This window comes from Protopterus annectens, chromosome 17.part0, assembly GCF_019279795.1.
Source record: "Protopterus annectens isolate FY-2018-M chromosome 17.part0, PAN1.0, whole genome shotgun sequence".
NCBI classification, from domain to species: domain Eukaryota; kingdom Metazoa; phylum Chordata; order Ceratodontiformes; family Protopteridae; genus Protopterus; species Protopterus annectens.
Window position 1 is genome coordinate 693,710,370 of NC_056751.1, and position 15,434 is coordinate 693,725,803.

The 15,434-nt window shown below is 37.5% G+C and overlaps 1 protein-coding gene across 3 annotated transcripts in view; it reads right to left on the minus strand.

The window, feature by feature from the left end:
• Positions 1–15,434, minus strand: part of LOC122791664 — a 384,215-nt gene that overhangs the window by 214,274 nt on the left and 154,507 nt on the right. For all 3 annotated transcript variants that reach the window (XM_044059492.1, XM_044059493.1, XM_044059489.1), the window contains 2 exons: positions 9,552–9,659; positions 1,800–1,907 (listed from right to left, as the gene is read on the minus strand). In XM_044059492.1, coding sequence (XP_043915427.1) covers positions 1,800–1,907; positions 9,552–9,659 — 216 coding nt within the window. The remainder of the gene's footprint in view (positions 1–1,799; positions 1,908–9,551; positions 9,660–15,434) is intronic.

Consider the following 15,434-nt stretch of genomic DNA (forward strand, 5'->3'; position numbering starts at 1 on the left):
ATGGCCACGCATATTTTCTATAGTCTTCATGCATGGCCACATATATTTTCTATAGTCTTCATGCATGGCCACATATATTTTCTACAGTCTTCCCACATGGCCACATATATTTTCCATAGTCTTCGTGTATGGTCACATATATTTTCTATAGTTTTCATGCATGGCCACGTATATTTTCTATAGTCTTCATGTATGGCCACATATATTTTCTATAGTTTTCATGCATGCTGTTTTAAATTATTGCCATTCTTCTTTGACTTCATCTATTGCTTCCTCTTCTTCCTCGGATGCTCATGCCCTGAATATTTCCTTGCATTCCTATGCTGTCATTCCAGTCAACCTCTGAGTCTTCAGCCATGTTTCAATTGACTTTAGGGCCTTTACTGATTGCTGATTACAGCTGACTTCAGTTCCTTAGTGTTGTTCTTACTTTTTCTAGGATAGGTCAATAGTTTCACTGGGGATCACGTTAAAATCTTTGATTCTACCCCATGACCTTTCTTTCCTAGGAAGAAGTCTACCTGCGTTGCATGTTGGCCAGTCACGTATGTATCTTGTCACTGTTTCTCTTGGTGAACCATGTGTTGGCTACCATTAAGCATGTGCTATGCAGAAGTCCTGAATGGCCTCTCCTTCATTATTGCCATTGCCCCACCTATGAGGACCGGGGCAGGTCACACATCCTGTTCTGTCTGTCCGGATATGAGCATTCAGGTCCCTCATTAACAACAGCAGCTCATGTTATCCAGCTGTATCTAGTAGGTCCTGTAGCAACTGCCTACATATGCTCTTTTCCTCATTGTCACAAGCTGCTAGGGGGCACAGACAGAGTATGAATGTACTACTCAGGATGAGCACTAGTCATTCACTTTGCATTCCTAAGCCAGGTGGCCTTGCTGCACTGCCCATCCATCTTGTCTGCTGGGCACACAGAATGTCCAGTCTCCTCCTAACGATCATGTCATCCACTTACAAGCTGCATCCAATCCATGAACCTGTACATACTTTAGTGATCCTTAGTTCATTTTAACAGGTTAACTGGTTTCATGTCCACCTTTTCCTTAGTAGAGCTATCTTGGGTAACCCAGGCTGGGCAACTAAACAACAGCTAGTGAGTAGCTTAATGACTGAAGGCTGGTGGGTTTTTATGGTATGTACACACTGGCTAATAGTGGCACATAGACCCCTCCTACTATTTGCATGGGTCCCTGGAGTGGATAAAAGTAGGCCAGGTCCTTAACCTACTTATCATCTTCCCCCCTGGCCTTTCCCTAGTAATCCTCCTTTCATCTGACAATTAACAGCAAAAGCACAGATATCTCAAGTTAAAGCAATTAAACAGACTTATAGGTACCAGATGTAGGATTTTGAAACCTTTCTGATGGGGGTTACTGGCTAAGGGATTAAAAGACGAATGTGAAGAAAACTAATAGAGCTGGGCATGATGCAGTAATGAGTTCACAGTTAGCAAACCACTGCTTTTAAATGAGAGATCTAGCACTGACAGCCAATGTCTCATAGAGAAACACTGCTCTAAGAAACTGTGTTCAACCAACCAGCGAGAACGTTAAAGTCAGTTATATTAAGCACAGGTGCATGAAGGGGGCTTGCACCTCAGATAGAATTCATCTGTAATTTTCAGGCCATTTATTGGACTGGGCTCTCATTAATGGATCTTGATAAAGTAAGATCTGATACAACATAATGCAGCCTTTATTTATTTTCTCTTTCTATAGTTCACAGTTATAATGTCTGTGAATTGATTGCTGCCCTGTTTCAAACATCTTTCCATTACTTACCATGAGAAATCTTTTTACTGTGACGGTGCCGCTCTTCAGATGAATCTGATTCTTCATCATCTTCTTCAATTTTTGTAATTTTCTTTTCGATTTTCACATTTCCTCCCCCTGTAATATTAAAAGAAACAGAAGAAGTAGTTACAAATTTGATTATTTTTCTGGAAATGTTTTCCAAAACAGTGTATTTTAGTAGATGTAGCTATCTACAGTGCACTACTTTTAAAGCACAGAATATGTAATTACGGTAATGATATCACAATATAACATTGCCATCTGTGCTGGGTAAACTAATTAGCTTTTCCATAAGAAAATCCAACATTTCTCTAAAGCATTAATTGCAAAGAAAAAGACAATTTCTGACAGGATATGAGGAAATTCAAATTTCTGACAACTTCGTTAGCAGCACACATTGTGTAATGTGTGAGAAAAGAACAATGTAATAATTAGCACATATTCCAATTATGTGGCCACAGAACAATGCACTGAAACCATTGTTTATCAGAATTAATGCACATCCCTCTACTGGCTTATTATACTTGTCTATGAATAGAAATCAAGTAATTTAACATCTCTGTTTGTCCTGTATCAGTCACATTATAAATAGTACTATATATTTTAATGCAATGCCTTTCACAGGTTCTACTGTGAGATGTTGAAGTCCTCAAACACAACATGTCAAAAGGATGAAAAAAAATGCCCAAAATTCAAAAGGCAAAAAAAAGTTAATTTTTTTTTTTTGGGGGGGAGGGGGTGGCAAGTTCTGCTGCATCTCAATGTGGGGGAAACAACCCCCGATGAATCCTTCTAAGTTATATGCACCAACTACATGGTTAAACCAAATTTGAAGAAGGGAAAAATCTCCAAAACAAATAAATTCTTACTGGCACAAACTTAGAAACCGTACCAGCAATGACTTCCCATGGGAAAAGGCTTTAATCTTTATTGAATTCATCTTTTTTTCTCTTTGTGTTACTGATATTTGACCAGTTTTACCTGGAGCATGTATAGCGGCCCCACCTTTGGTTTCCATCATAAGCAATGTATGAGCATAGGTTATCTACAGTATGCGACTATGGATTTTTTCCTCCTGTGTATGGAAATTAACTTTCAGCAATGTTACACATAGTTTAGAATATCACAGAACTGTTGCTTGACAATATAACTAAATACATTCGCTGAAAAGCTACTATAGCTGAAATGATGAGGGAGGTAATATTAAGGATGTGCTTTAACTATTTTCAGATGTACTAGCAGTATCTGGTAAGCATAACACATGTTACTGCCTGAGAGACTAATAAGTCTGATGCAGAAAGAACACACTGGATATAAAGCAAACAGCCACCATAACCTATAATGTCTTTCAGTACACTATAACGGAAAAAACATGAAGTTATTCCTAAGCAGCATGTGATAAATCATCCTTGCATACAAAAGTAGCAAAATGACCCTCTCACACATAACCCTCACTGTCATTTCAAGGTATATTGGACCACCCTGATAACTCACTGAAAGCACCTAGTAAGATCATCTAGCACAATATTTATTAAAAAACAATAATAATTGTCTATTTCACTTTCAACCTTAATAATGTACCTTTGCATACGTGTTATTAGCTTTGGATATTAAAGACTACAGATGTCAATGCATGTAAAGGCTGAAGGTTCACATATATCAAGTACTTATAGATAACATGTGATTGATGTTTACATAAACTCTCTAAATAGCTGACCATACGTCTCTATCTGCACTACAAAAACTGTGAACTGTAAATTTATAGTTTATATTGGTGGTGGGTATGTTTACAATGCTTCTCTTATTTATTATAGTATGTTTTTAGCATATTCTTATATTTCTACTGAGTCTATTCCTGTTTTATTTGTGGTTCTGATGTAAACAGAGCTTTCACATTTGTTTTACTTTATTTACATTTTTGTATCTTATTTTTTATTTTTATTTAAATTAAATATTTTTATTAATTTACTCTAGCTTTGTTTTGTAAACTGTCATTCATATGGTATGAGTCTGAGTATCAACATTTCGTGCAGTGATACACACTCTTTCCTCTGGTTTGAGCTGCATGACAACAAAGTTTACTTTGACTTTGACTTTGACTTATAGATTTAATAGTTATAAATACAGCTATATGTAACACACTGCTCAGCATTTTTTTTTTTTGCATTATGTAGCAGATGTATTAGGGAATATACTTAATTGTAAGTGCTGGAGTTTGCTATATTATTCACATCATAAGTTATCCCTACCTGTAACATCGTTATACTGTAACCAAACATTCCGTGCAAATAGTTGGCAGAATTAGATGACAAAAATGCCAGCATGTAAACTAAATGTTTCATTTTTGGTATACAACTATTTATTTAGTCATCATTAATTGGTGAACGTTTAGCTACGTTGCAATGTTACGAGGAACATAAAACTAGATTCCGAAGATTGTTGATGTCCTCTCGATCAGTGAGAATGGTTAGGTTCACAGCCTGTCATTTACCTGCAGATATGCCCCTGTTGAAAAGAGGATACGTGTTTCCCAATACAAAGAGAAGACCCCAACATGCAAAGAAAACAGTGTTTGTCTAACTCGAGTATAACCATTTCTAGCGGCATTTTGCTGGCTCGGGATAACTAGACTTGTAGACAGATACCTGTTTTGGAATCAACAGTTAACTTCATGTAACTCTGATAAGAAAAAGTAGTTACATTTTGCTTTACAGACCTGGTTCTGTATTATGACTACTGCATGATGGACACACATCCCCCTTCCCATTAGTTAAATGATCAGATATATTTGGTTTCTCTTTCTCTCACTCTCTCATTAAGTCTTCTTGGTTTCATATAGTATCTATAAAAGTTTAACAAGCTATTGAAACTTACAGTACTTGTGTAGTTCTCTACGTAAAGTTAAATACAAAGTGACTACCTTCTTGAATGAAATCACCTACACTAGTTTTAGAACACACATGCATAGCTATTGACTGTTTTGTATATTACATGAATTAGTTAGACATCATAACCCTGTATATTTTACTTCTGCAGAAATTTATGGATACATGAGTTATGTCTTTGATTGTGTCCTGTAGTAAACTCCTTCTCAAACTTTATTACTTTCCCACTTTGAGCAAAATGATCAGTAGCAAATAAAGTTAAAACTCAGTGAATTAACTTTTCCACATGGTGTTCATCTCTGTAGGTTTTACACTGGAATTGCATTGCCACCGATTGCTTTATGCACCTTCTGAATCAGTACAGATCACAGAACTATATATTTTATTCATGTAGAACTTTATTGATCAAGACTTGGTGGTGGTATTTGTTTGCATATTGCAGTGCACAACTATAGTATTTCCTCATCAAACCTGCATGTGCAGCATTTAAAATGTACAAGACACAATTATTGCACTCAGTCTTCAGCCAGCAAGCATAAAAGGACATCTCTTAACTCCCTTGTTCTTTTTGGTTTATTCAACTCTTGGTCCACACTTTCTACTCAGTATCCATCAGCAATCTGTCCCCACAGGCTGTTTAAGAATAGTTAAAGTGAGGTACTATGCATTAAACATATGTTCATATGCTTGTTTTAAAGTTTATGCGACCTGCTTGTGCAATCAGCTGTGCAGTTATGAAGCTTGTATCATGCTTAGTCTGCTTGTTTGGTTCCCTCCAATTTGTCCAAACCCTTAATCACGCCTGGTCCTCACTTCACAATGCACCTCATAATTTACTTCACAATGATGAAAGCTAAACACTCATTTTCCTCAATTCTAAGCCACTAATAGTTATTTTAAGCTTTCCACTGCTTAGCACTGCCCAGGCTAAAACTTACATCTGCCATAAGTCCTCACCCACAATAGTAGCTTAAACTTTACACTGCTTAGCACAGCCCAGACAAAAACTCATGTGTGCCATAAGTCATTACCCACAAAGTGTACTGAAAAAGCCACATCGCTTTTAGTTAGCCCTTTAATTTAAGCAATTACACGCGGCTTCCATCAGCAATTTAATACTAATACAGCAGTATATTTAGCCACTATTGGTATAGTGGTGCAGCGGTCGTGTTGTCACCTCACAGCAAGAGGTTTTTCAGTTTGACTCTAGGCTGGGGTGCCTTCTCTGGAGAGTTTGTATGTCCTCCCTGTGTTCATGTGGCTTTCCTCCGGGTGCTCTGGTTTCCTCCCACATTACAAATCCATGCATCTGGTGTGTTTCTCCCAGGGTCTTAGCTGAAAACTGTCTTTGTTCCAAGTTGGACTTTCATGGTTAACAGATGTTAAATAAATAAAATAAAGAATTTACTTTTTTAATATTGAAAAAAGGCTTGCCACTGTTGCAATCTTTGTCAGTCTAAAATGAGTTTTTTTATAAACCAGTTCCTTTTTCTTAAGCACACTCACTCATTTTGTCTTTCCCAAACCCATTTTACAAAATAAGTCTATTATTCTACTGTGCAGAACTAAAACAGTCCACAGTCCTGCTTCCTCAAGAGCTCATTTTAAGCCTGATACTTTTCTCTTTCTGCATTTATAATCCCCCTTCACTTTCTCCTACTCTAAAAAATATTATAGGTGGATGACTTGCTGTTCTACAAGTGCATGGTAAGGACTATCCAGCACTCTCTTTAAAACTTGTGAGAAGTAATGATCTTATACAAATGCTGATAAAAGCTGACCATATTATTAAGCACAGCACATAATTCTCTTTTACCCCCTCAGTTCATCTCACTCTGACCTGCTCATCTCCCATCTAAATTTCTAGTACACTACGCATTTATTTACCAATCACTGTCTCTTGCACATTCATGCAATGCGAGAGGAGCTTGATTTCTCTTTACTGCCCAGTTACGAATACCCCCTTTACTCTTGTACACTGCCAGTAGAATGCTTATCCTACAGTCATCTAGACTATGCCTTTCTCTCCATACTACTATGACTACCCTCAGGAGCCGCTTCTCCCTAACTCCCCAACAGCTTGATCATATCTGATGTAATCTTATCTGGACCTGCTGCTTTCCCTGATTTCATTTTCCTTAGTGCTGTTCAAACATTTTCTAGGTCGGGCTCTTCTTCCTAGTTCATCATGGAATATCTATGGGGCAGCACAGCTTCTGTGAGGTTGTACTCCTTCTGTCTGCCTTTGAGGTCCTGTGCACTGGTAAGCAGGTCGTTGCTTCAATCCCTTATGAAAAGTCTCTGCTGACTATCTTTCTCTGTTTACCTTATAACTTGGCAGAGTTTCTTTCTTGCATCTAATGAGTCACTTCCCAGAAGCTGGTATCGTGCTTCTGAGGCCTAGTTCTTTCCTATTGCGACTGCTTTCTTAGCCCCTTTATTAGCCAGCTTATATTCCTTCTTAGCCTTGTCCGTCTTTTCTATCTCTTACTTTTTCCTGCACTCCTTTTTATCTTTTTGATAATTTCCTGAATTTCTACATTGCATCACCAGTTCTCCCTAAAGCACCTTACTTCAAAATCTGTCACGGCCACATATATTTTCTATAGTCTTCATGCATGGCCACATATATTTTCTATAGTCTTCATGCATGGTCACGTATATTTTCTATAGTCTTCATGCATGGCCACATATATTTTCTATAGTCTTCATGCATGGCCACATATCTTTTCTATACTCTTCATGCATGGCCACATATATTTTCTATAGTCTTCATGCATGGCCACATATATTTTCTATAGTCTTCATGCATGGTCACGTGTAGTTTCTATAGTCTTCATGCATGGCCACATATATTTTCTATAGTCTTTAAGCATGGCCACATATATTTTTTGCAGTCCTCATGCATGGTCATGTATATTTTCTATAGTCTTCACGCATAGCTACATATATTTTCCATATTCTTCATGTATGGCCACATATATTCTCTATAGTTTTCATGCATGGCCACGTATATTTTCTATAGTCTTCACGCATGGCTACATATATTTTCCATAGTCTTCATGTATGGCTACATATATTTTCCATATTCTTCATGCATGGCCACATATATTCTCTATAGTCTTCATGTATGGCCACATATATTTTCTATAGTTTTCATGCATGGCCACATATATTTTCTATAGTTTTCATGTATGGCCACATATATTTTCTATAGTCTTCATGCATGGCCACGTATATTTTCTATAGTCTTCATGTATGGCCACATATATTTTCTATAGTTTTCATGCATGCTGTTTTAAATTATTGCCATTCTTCTTTGACTTCATCTATTGCTTCCTCTTCTTCCTCGGGTGCTCATGCCCTGAATATTTCCTTGCATTCCATTGCTGTCATTCCAGTCAACCTCTGAGTCTTCAGCCGAGTTTCAATTGACCTTAGGGCCTTTTCTGATTGCTGATTACAGCTGACTTCAGTTCCTTAGTGTTGTTCTTACTTTTTCTGGGATAGGTCAATAGTTTCTCTGGGGATCACGTTAAAATCTTTGGTTTTACCCCATGCCCTTTCTTTCCTAGGAAGAAGTCTACCTGCGTTGCATGTTGGCCAGTCATGTATGTTCTCTTGTGACTGTTTCTCTTGGTGAACCATGTGTTGGCTACCATTAAGCATGTGCTATGCAGAAGTCTAGAATGGCCTCTCCTTCATTATTGCCATTGCCCCACCTATGAGGCCTGGGGCAGGTCACACATCCTGTTCTGTCTGTCCTGATATGAGCATTCAGGTCCCTCATTAACAACAGCAGCTCCTGTTATCCAGCTGTATCTAGTAGGTCCTGTAGCAACTGCCTACATATGCTCTTTTCCTCGTTGTCACAAGCTGCTAGGGGGCACAGACAGAGTATGAATGTACTACTCAGGATGAGCACTAGTCATAGACTTTGCATTCCTAAGCCAGGTGGCCTTGCTGCACTGCCCATCCACCTTGTCTCCTGGACACACAGGATGTGCACTTTCCTCCTTACTATCATGTCATCCACTTCCAAGCTGCATTCAGTCCATGAACCTGTACTTACTTTAGCGATCCTTAGTTCATTTTGTGACAGGTGAATTTGTTTCATGCCCACCTTTTGCTTAGTAGAGCTATCTTGGGAAACCCAGGCTGGGCAACTGAACAACAGCTAGTCAGTAGCTTAATGGCTGAAGGCTGATGGGTTTTTATGGTATGTACACACTGGCTAATAGAGGCACAATGACCCCTCCTACTGTTTGCATGGGTCCCTGGAGTGGATAAAAGTAGGCCAGGTCCTCAACCTACTTATCATCTTCCCCTGGCCTTTCCCTAGTAATCCTCCTTTCATCTGACAATGAATAGCAAAAGCACAGAGATCTCAAGCTGAAGCGATTAAACAGGCACCAGATGTAGGATTTTGAAACCTTTCTGATGGGGGTTACTGGCTAAGGGATTAAAAGACGAATGTGAAGAAAACTAAAAGAGCTGGGAATGCAGTAATGAGTTCACAGGTAGCAAACCACTGCTTTTAAATGAGAGATCTAGCATTGACAGCCAGTGTCTCATAGCAAAACACTGCTCTAAGAAAGTGTGTTCAACCTACCAGCGAGAACCTTAAAGTCAGTTATATTAAGCACAGGTGCATGAAGGGGGCTTGCACCTCAGATAGAATTTGTCTGTAATTTTCAGGCCATTTATTGGACTGGGCTCTCATTAATGGATCTTGATAAAGTAAGATCTGATAACACATAATGCAGCCTTTATTTATTTTCTCTTTCTATAGTTCACAGTTATAATGTCTGTGAATTGATTGCTGCCCTGTTTCAAACATCTTTCTATTACTTACCATGAGAAATCTTTTTACTGTTATGGTGCCACTCTTCAGATGAATCTGATTCTTCATCATCTTCTTCAATTTTTGTAATTTTCTTTTCGATTTTCACATTTCCTCCCCCTGTAATATTAAAAGAAACAGAAGAAGTAGTTACAAATTTGATTATTTTTCTGGAAATATTTTCCAAAACAGTGTATTTTAGTAGATGTAGCTATCTACAGTGCACTACTTTTAAAGCACAGAATATGTAATTACGGTAATGATATCACAATATAACATTGCCATCTGTGCTGGGTAAACTAATTAGCTTTTCCATAAGAAAATCCAACATTTCTCTAAAGCATTAATTGCAAAGAAAAAGGCAATTTCTGACAGGATATGAGGAAATTCAAATTTCTGACAACTTCGTTAGCAGCACACATTGTGTAATGTGTGAGAAAAGAACAATGTAATAATTAGCACATATTCCAATTATGCAGCCACAGAACAATGCACTGAAACCACTGTTTATCAGAATTAATGCACAACAGTCTACACGCTTGTTATACTTGTCTATGCATAGAAATTAAGTAATTTAATATCTCTGATTGTCCTGTATCAGTCAAATTATAAATAGTACTATATATGTTAATGCAATGCCTTTGCCAGGTTCTACTGTGAAATGTTGATGTCCTCAAACACAACATGTCAAAAGGATGAAAAAGAATGTCCAAAATTCAAAAGGCAAAAAAGAAAAATATATATATATATATATATTTTTTTTTTTTTTTCGTTTGGGGAGGGCAAGTTCTGCTGCATCCCAGTGATGTGGAGGCAACCCCCACTGCATCCCTCTAAGCTATATGCACTAACTACATGGTCAAACCAAATTTGAAGAAGAGAGAAATCTCCAAAACAAGTAAATTATTACTTGCACAAACTTAGAAACTGTACCAGCAATAACTTCCCATGGGAAAAGGCTTTCATCTTTATTGAATTCTTCTTTTTTTCTTTTTGTGTTACTGATATTTGACCAGTTTTACCTGGAGCATGTATAGGGGCCCCACCTTTGGTTACCATCATAAGTAATGTATGAACATAAGTTATCTACAGTATGAAGCTATGGATTTTTTCATCCTGTGTAGGGAAATTAACTTGCAGCAATGTTACATTACACATAGTTTTTAATATCACAGAACTGTTGCTTGACAATATAACTAAATACATTCTCTGAAAAATAACTGTAGCTGAAATGATGAGGGAGGTAATATTAAGGATGTGCTTTAACTCTTCAGATGTACTAGCAGTATCTGGTAAGCATAATACGTGTTATTGCCAGGGAGACTAATAAGTCTGATGCAGAAAGAACACATCGGATATAAAGCAAACAGCCACCATAACATATAATACCTTTCAGTACACTATAACGGAAAAAACATGAAGTTATTCCTAAGCAGCATGTGATAAATCATCCTTGCATATAAAAGTAGCAAAATGACCCTCTCACACATAACCCCCACTGTCATTTCAAGGTACATTGCACCACCATGATGACTCACTGAAAGCACCTAGTAAGATCATCTAGCACAATATTTATTATAAAACAATAATAATTGTCTATTTCACTTTTAACCATAATAATGTATCTTTGCTTACGTGTTATTAGCTTTGGATATTAAAGACTACAAATGTTGTTGTATCTTTCGGCTTTTCCCAGTTAGGGGTTGCCACAGCAGAACTCCGGTCCGCTAATGATTGGCAGTAGATTTTTATGTGCTGAGTTGCCAGCCATGACGCACAACCTTCAACGAAGGTATGCCCATTCACGTATGTTTCCACACAAAAGACGCTTTAGCTGGGAATCGAACAGGACAATGTGTTACTGTGAGGCGACAACGCTACCTCAGCACCACCACAGATGTCAATGCATGTAAAGGCTGAAAGTTCACATATATCAAGTACTTATAGATCATTAACACTATGTGATTGTTGTTTACATAAACTCTCTAAATAGCTCACTTCATATGTCTCTATCTGCATTAAGAAAGCTGTGAACTGTAAGTTTATGGTTTATATTGGTGGTGGGTATGTTTACACATGTGCTTCTCTTATTTATTATAGTATGTTTATAGCATATTCTTATATTTCTACTGAGTCTATTCCTGTTGTATTTGTGGTTCAGATGTAAACAGGGCTTTCAAATTTGTTTTACTTTATTTACATTTTTGAATCTTATTTTTTTATTTTTATTTAATTTAAATATATTTATTAATTTAATCTAGCTTCATTTTGTAAACTGTCATTCATATGGTATGAGCCTGAGTATCGAAATTCCGTGCAGTGATACACACTTTTTCCTCTGCTTTGAGCTGTATGACAACAAAGTTTACTTTGACTTTGACTTATAGATTTAATAGTTATAAATACAGCTATATGTAACACACTGCTCAGCATTTTTTTGCATTATGTAGCAGATGTATTAGGGAATATAATTAATTGCAAGTGCTGGAGTTTGCTATATTATTCACATCATACGTTATCACTACCTGTAACATCGGCTTACTGTAACCAAATATTCCGTGTAAATAGTTGGCAGAATTAGATGACAAAAATGCCAGCATGTAAACTAAATGTTTCATTTTTTATATTCAACTATTTATTTAGTCATCATTAATTGGAGAACGTTTAGCTACGCTGCAATGTTACGAGGAACAAAAAACTAGATTCTGAAGATTGTTGATGTCCTCTCGATCAGTGAGAATGGTTAGGTTTACAGCCCGTCATTTACCTGCAGATACGCCCCTGTTGAAAAGAGGATACCTGTTTCCCAATACAAAGATAAGACCCCAACATGCAAGGAAAACAGTGTTTGTCTAACTCGAGTATAACCATTTCTAGCGGCATTTTGCTGGCTCGGGATAACCAGACTTGTAGACAGATACCTGTTTTGGAATCAACAGTTGACATCATGTAACTGTGATAAGAAAAAGTAGTTACATTTTGCTTTCCACACCTGGTTCTGTATTATGACTACTGCATGATGGACACACATCCCCCTTCCCATTAGTTAAATGATCAGATATATTTGGTCTCTCTTTCTCTCACTCTCTCATTAAGTCTTCTTGGCTTTATATAGTATATATAAAAGTTTAACAAGCAATTGAAACTTACAGTACTTGTGTAGTTCTCTACGTAAAGTTAAATACAAAGTGACTGCCTTCTTGAATGAAATCACCTACACTAGTTTTAGACCACACATACATAGCTATTGACTGTTTTGTATATTACATGAATTAGTTAGACATCATAACCCTGCATATTTTACTTGTGCAGAAATTTATGGATACATGAGTTATGTCTTTGATTGTATCCTGTAGTAAACTCCTTCTCAAACTTTATTACGTTCCCCACTTTGAGCAAAATGATCAGTAGCAAATAAAGTAAAACCTCAGTGAATTAACTTTTCCACATGGTGTTCAACATTCTAGGTTTTACACTGGAATTGCATTGCCACCGATTGCTTTATGCACCTTCTATATCAGTACAGATCACAGAACTATATATTTTATTCATGTAGAACTTTATTGATCAAGACTTGATGGTGGTATTTGTTTGCATATTGCAGTGCACAACTACAGTATTTCCTCATCAAACCTGCATGTGCAGTATCTAAAATGTACAAGACACAATTATTGCACTCAGTCTTCAGCCAGCAAGCATAAAAGGACATCTCTTAACTCCCTTGTTCTTTTTGGTTTATTCAACTCTTGGTCCACACTTTCTACTCAGTATCCATCAGCAATCTGTCCCCACAGGCTGTTTAAGAATAGTTAAAGTGAGGTACTATGCATTAAACATATGTTCATATGCTTGTTTTAAAGTTTATGCGACCTGCTTGTGCAATCAGCTGTGCAGTTATGAAGCTTGTATCATGCTTAGTCTGCTTGTTCGGTTCCCCCCAATATGTCCAAACCCTTAATCACGCCTGGTCCTCATTTCACAGAGCACCTCATAATTTACTTCACAATGATGAAAGCTAAACACTCATTTTCCTCAATTCTAAGCCACTAATAATTATTTTAAGCTTTATACTGCTTAGCACTGCCCAGACTAAAACTCACTTGTGCCATAAGTCCTTACCCACAATAGTAGCTTAAACTTTACACTGCTTAGCACAGCCCAGACAAAAACTCATGTGTGCCATAAGTCCTTACCCACAAAGTGTACTGAAAAAGCCACATTGCTTTTAGTTAGCCCTTTAATTTAATCAATTACACGTGGCTTCCATCAGCAATTTAATACTAATACAGCAGTATATTTAGCCACTATTGGTGCAGTGGTGCAGCGGTCGTGTTGTCACTTCACAGCAAGAGGTTTTTCAGTTTGACTCTAGGCTGGGGTGCCTTCTCTGGAGAGTCTGTATGTCCTCCCTGTGTTCATGTGGCTTTCCTCCGGGTGCTCTGGTTTCCTCCCACATTACAAATCCATGCATCTGGTGTGTTTCTCCCAGGGCCTTAGCTGAAAACTGTCTTTGTTCCAAGTTGGACTTTCATGGTTAACAGATGTTAAATAAATAAAATAAAGAATTTACTTTTTTAATATTGAAAAAAGGCTTGTCACTGTTGCAATCTTTGTCAGTCTAAAATGAGTCTTTTTTATAAACCAGTTCCTTTTTCTTAAGCACACTCACTCATTTTGTCTTTCCCAAACCCATTTTACAAAATAAGTCTATTATTCTACTGTGCAGACCTAAAACAGTCCACAGTCCTGCTTCCTCAAGAGCTCATTTTAAACCTGATACTTTTCTCTTTCTGCATTTATAATCCCCCTTCACTTTCTCCTACTCTAAAAAATATTATAGCTGGATGACTTGCTGTTCTAAAAGTGCATGGTAAGGACTATCCAGCACTCTCTTTAAAACTTGTGAGAAGTAATGATCTTATACAAATGCTGATAAAAGCTGACCATATTATTAAGCACAGCACATAATTCTCCTTTACCCCCTCAGTTCATCTCACTCTGACCTGCTCATCTCCCATCTAAATTTCTAGTACTCTACGTATTTATTTACCAATCACTATCTCTTGCACATTCATGCAATGCGAGAGGAGCTTGATTCCTCTTTACTGCCCAGTTACGAATACCCCCTTTACTCTTGTACACTGCCAGTAGAATGCTTATCCTACAGTCATCTAGACTATGCCTTTCTCTCCATACTACTATGACGACCCTCAGGAGCCGCTTCTCCCTAACTCCCCAACAGCTTGATCATATCTGATGTAATCGTATCTGGACCTGCTGCTTTCCCTGATTTCATTTTCCTTAGTGCTGTTCAAACATTTTCTAGGTCGGGCTCTTCTTCCTAGTTCATCATGGAATATCTATGGGGCAGCACAGCTTCTGTGAGGTTGTACTCCTTCTGTCTGCCTTTGAGGTCCTGTGCACTGGTAAGCAGGTCGTTGCTTCAATCCCTTATGAAAAGTCTCTGCTGATTCTCTTTCTCTGTTTACCTTATAACTTAGTAGAGTTTCTTTCTTGCATCTAATGAGTGACTTCCCAGAAGCTGGTATCTTGCTTCTGAGGCCTATATCTTTGCAATTGTGACTGCTTTCTTAGCCCCTTTATTATCCAGCTTATATTCCTTCTTAGCCTTGTCCATCTTTTCTATCTCTTACTTTTTCCTGCACTCCTTTTTATTTTTTTGATAATTTCCTGAATTTCTACATTGCATCACCAGTTCTCCCTAATGCACCTCACTTCAAAATCTGTCACGGCCACATATATTTTCTATAGTCTTCATGCATGGCCACATATATTTTCTATAGTCTTCATGCATGGCCACATATATTTTCTATAGTCTTCATGCATGGTCACGTATATTTTCTATAGTCTTCATGCATGGCCACATATATTTTC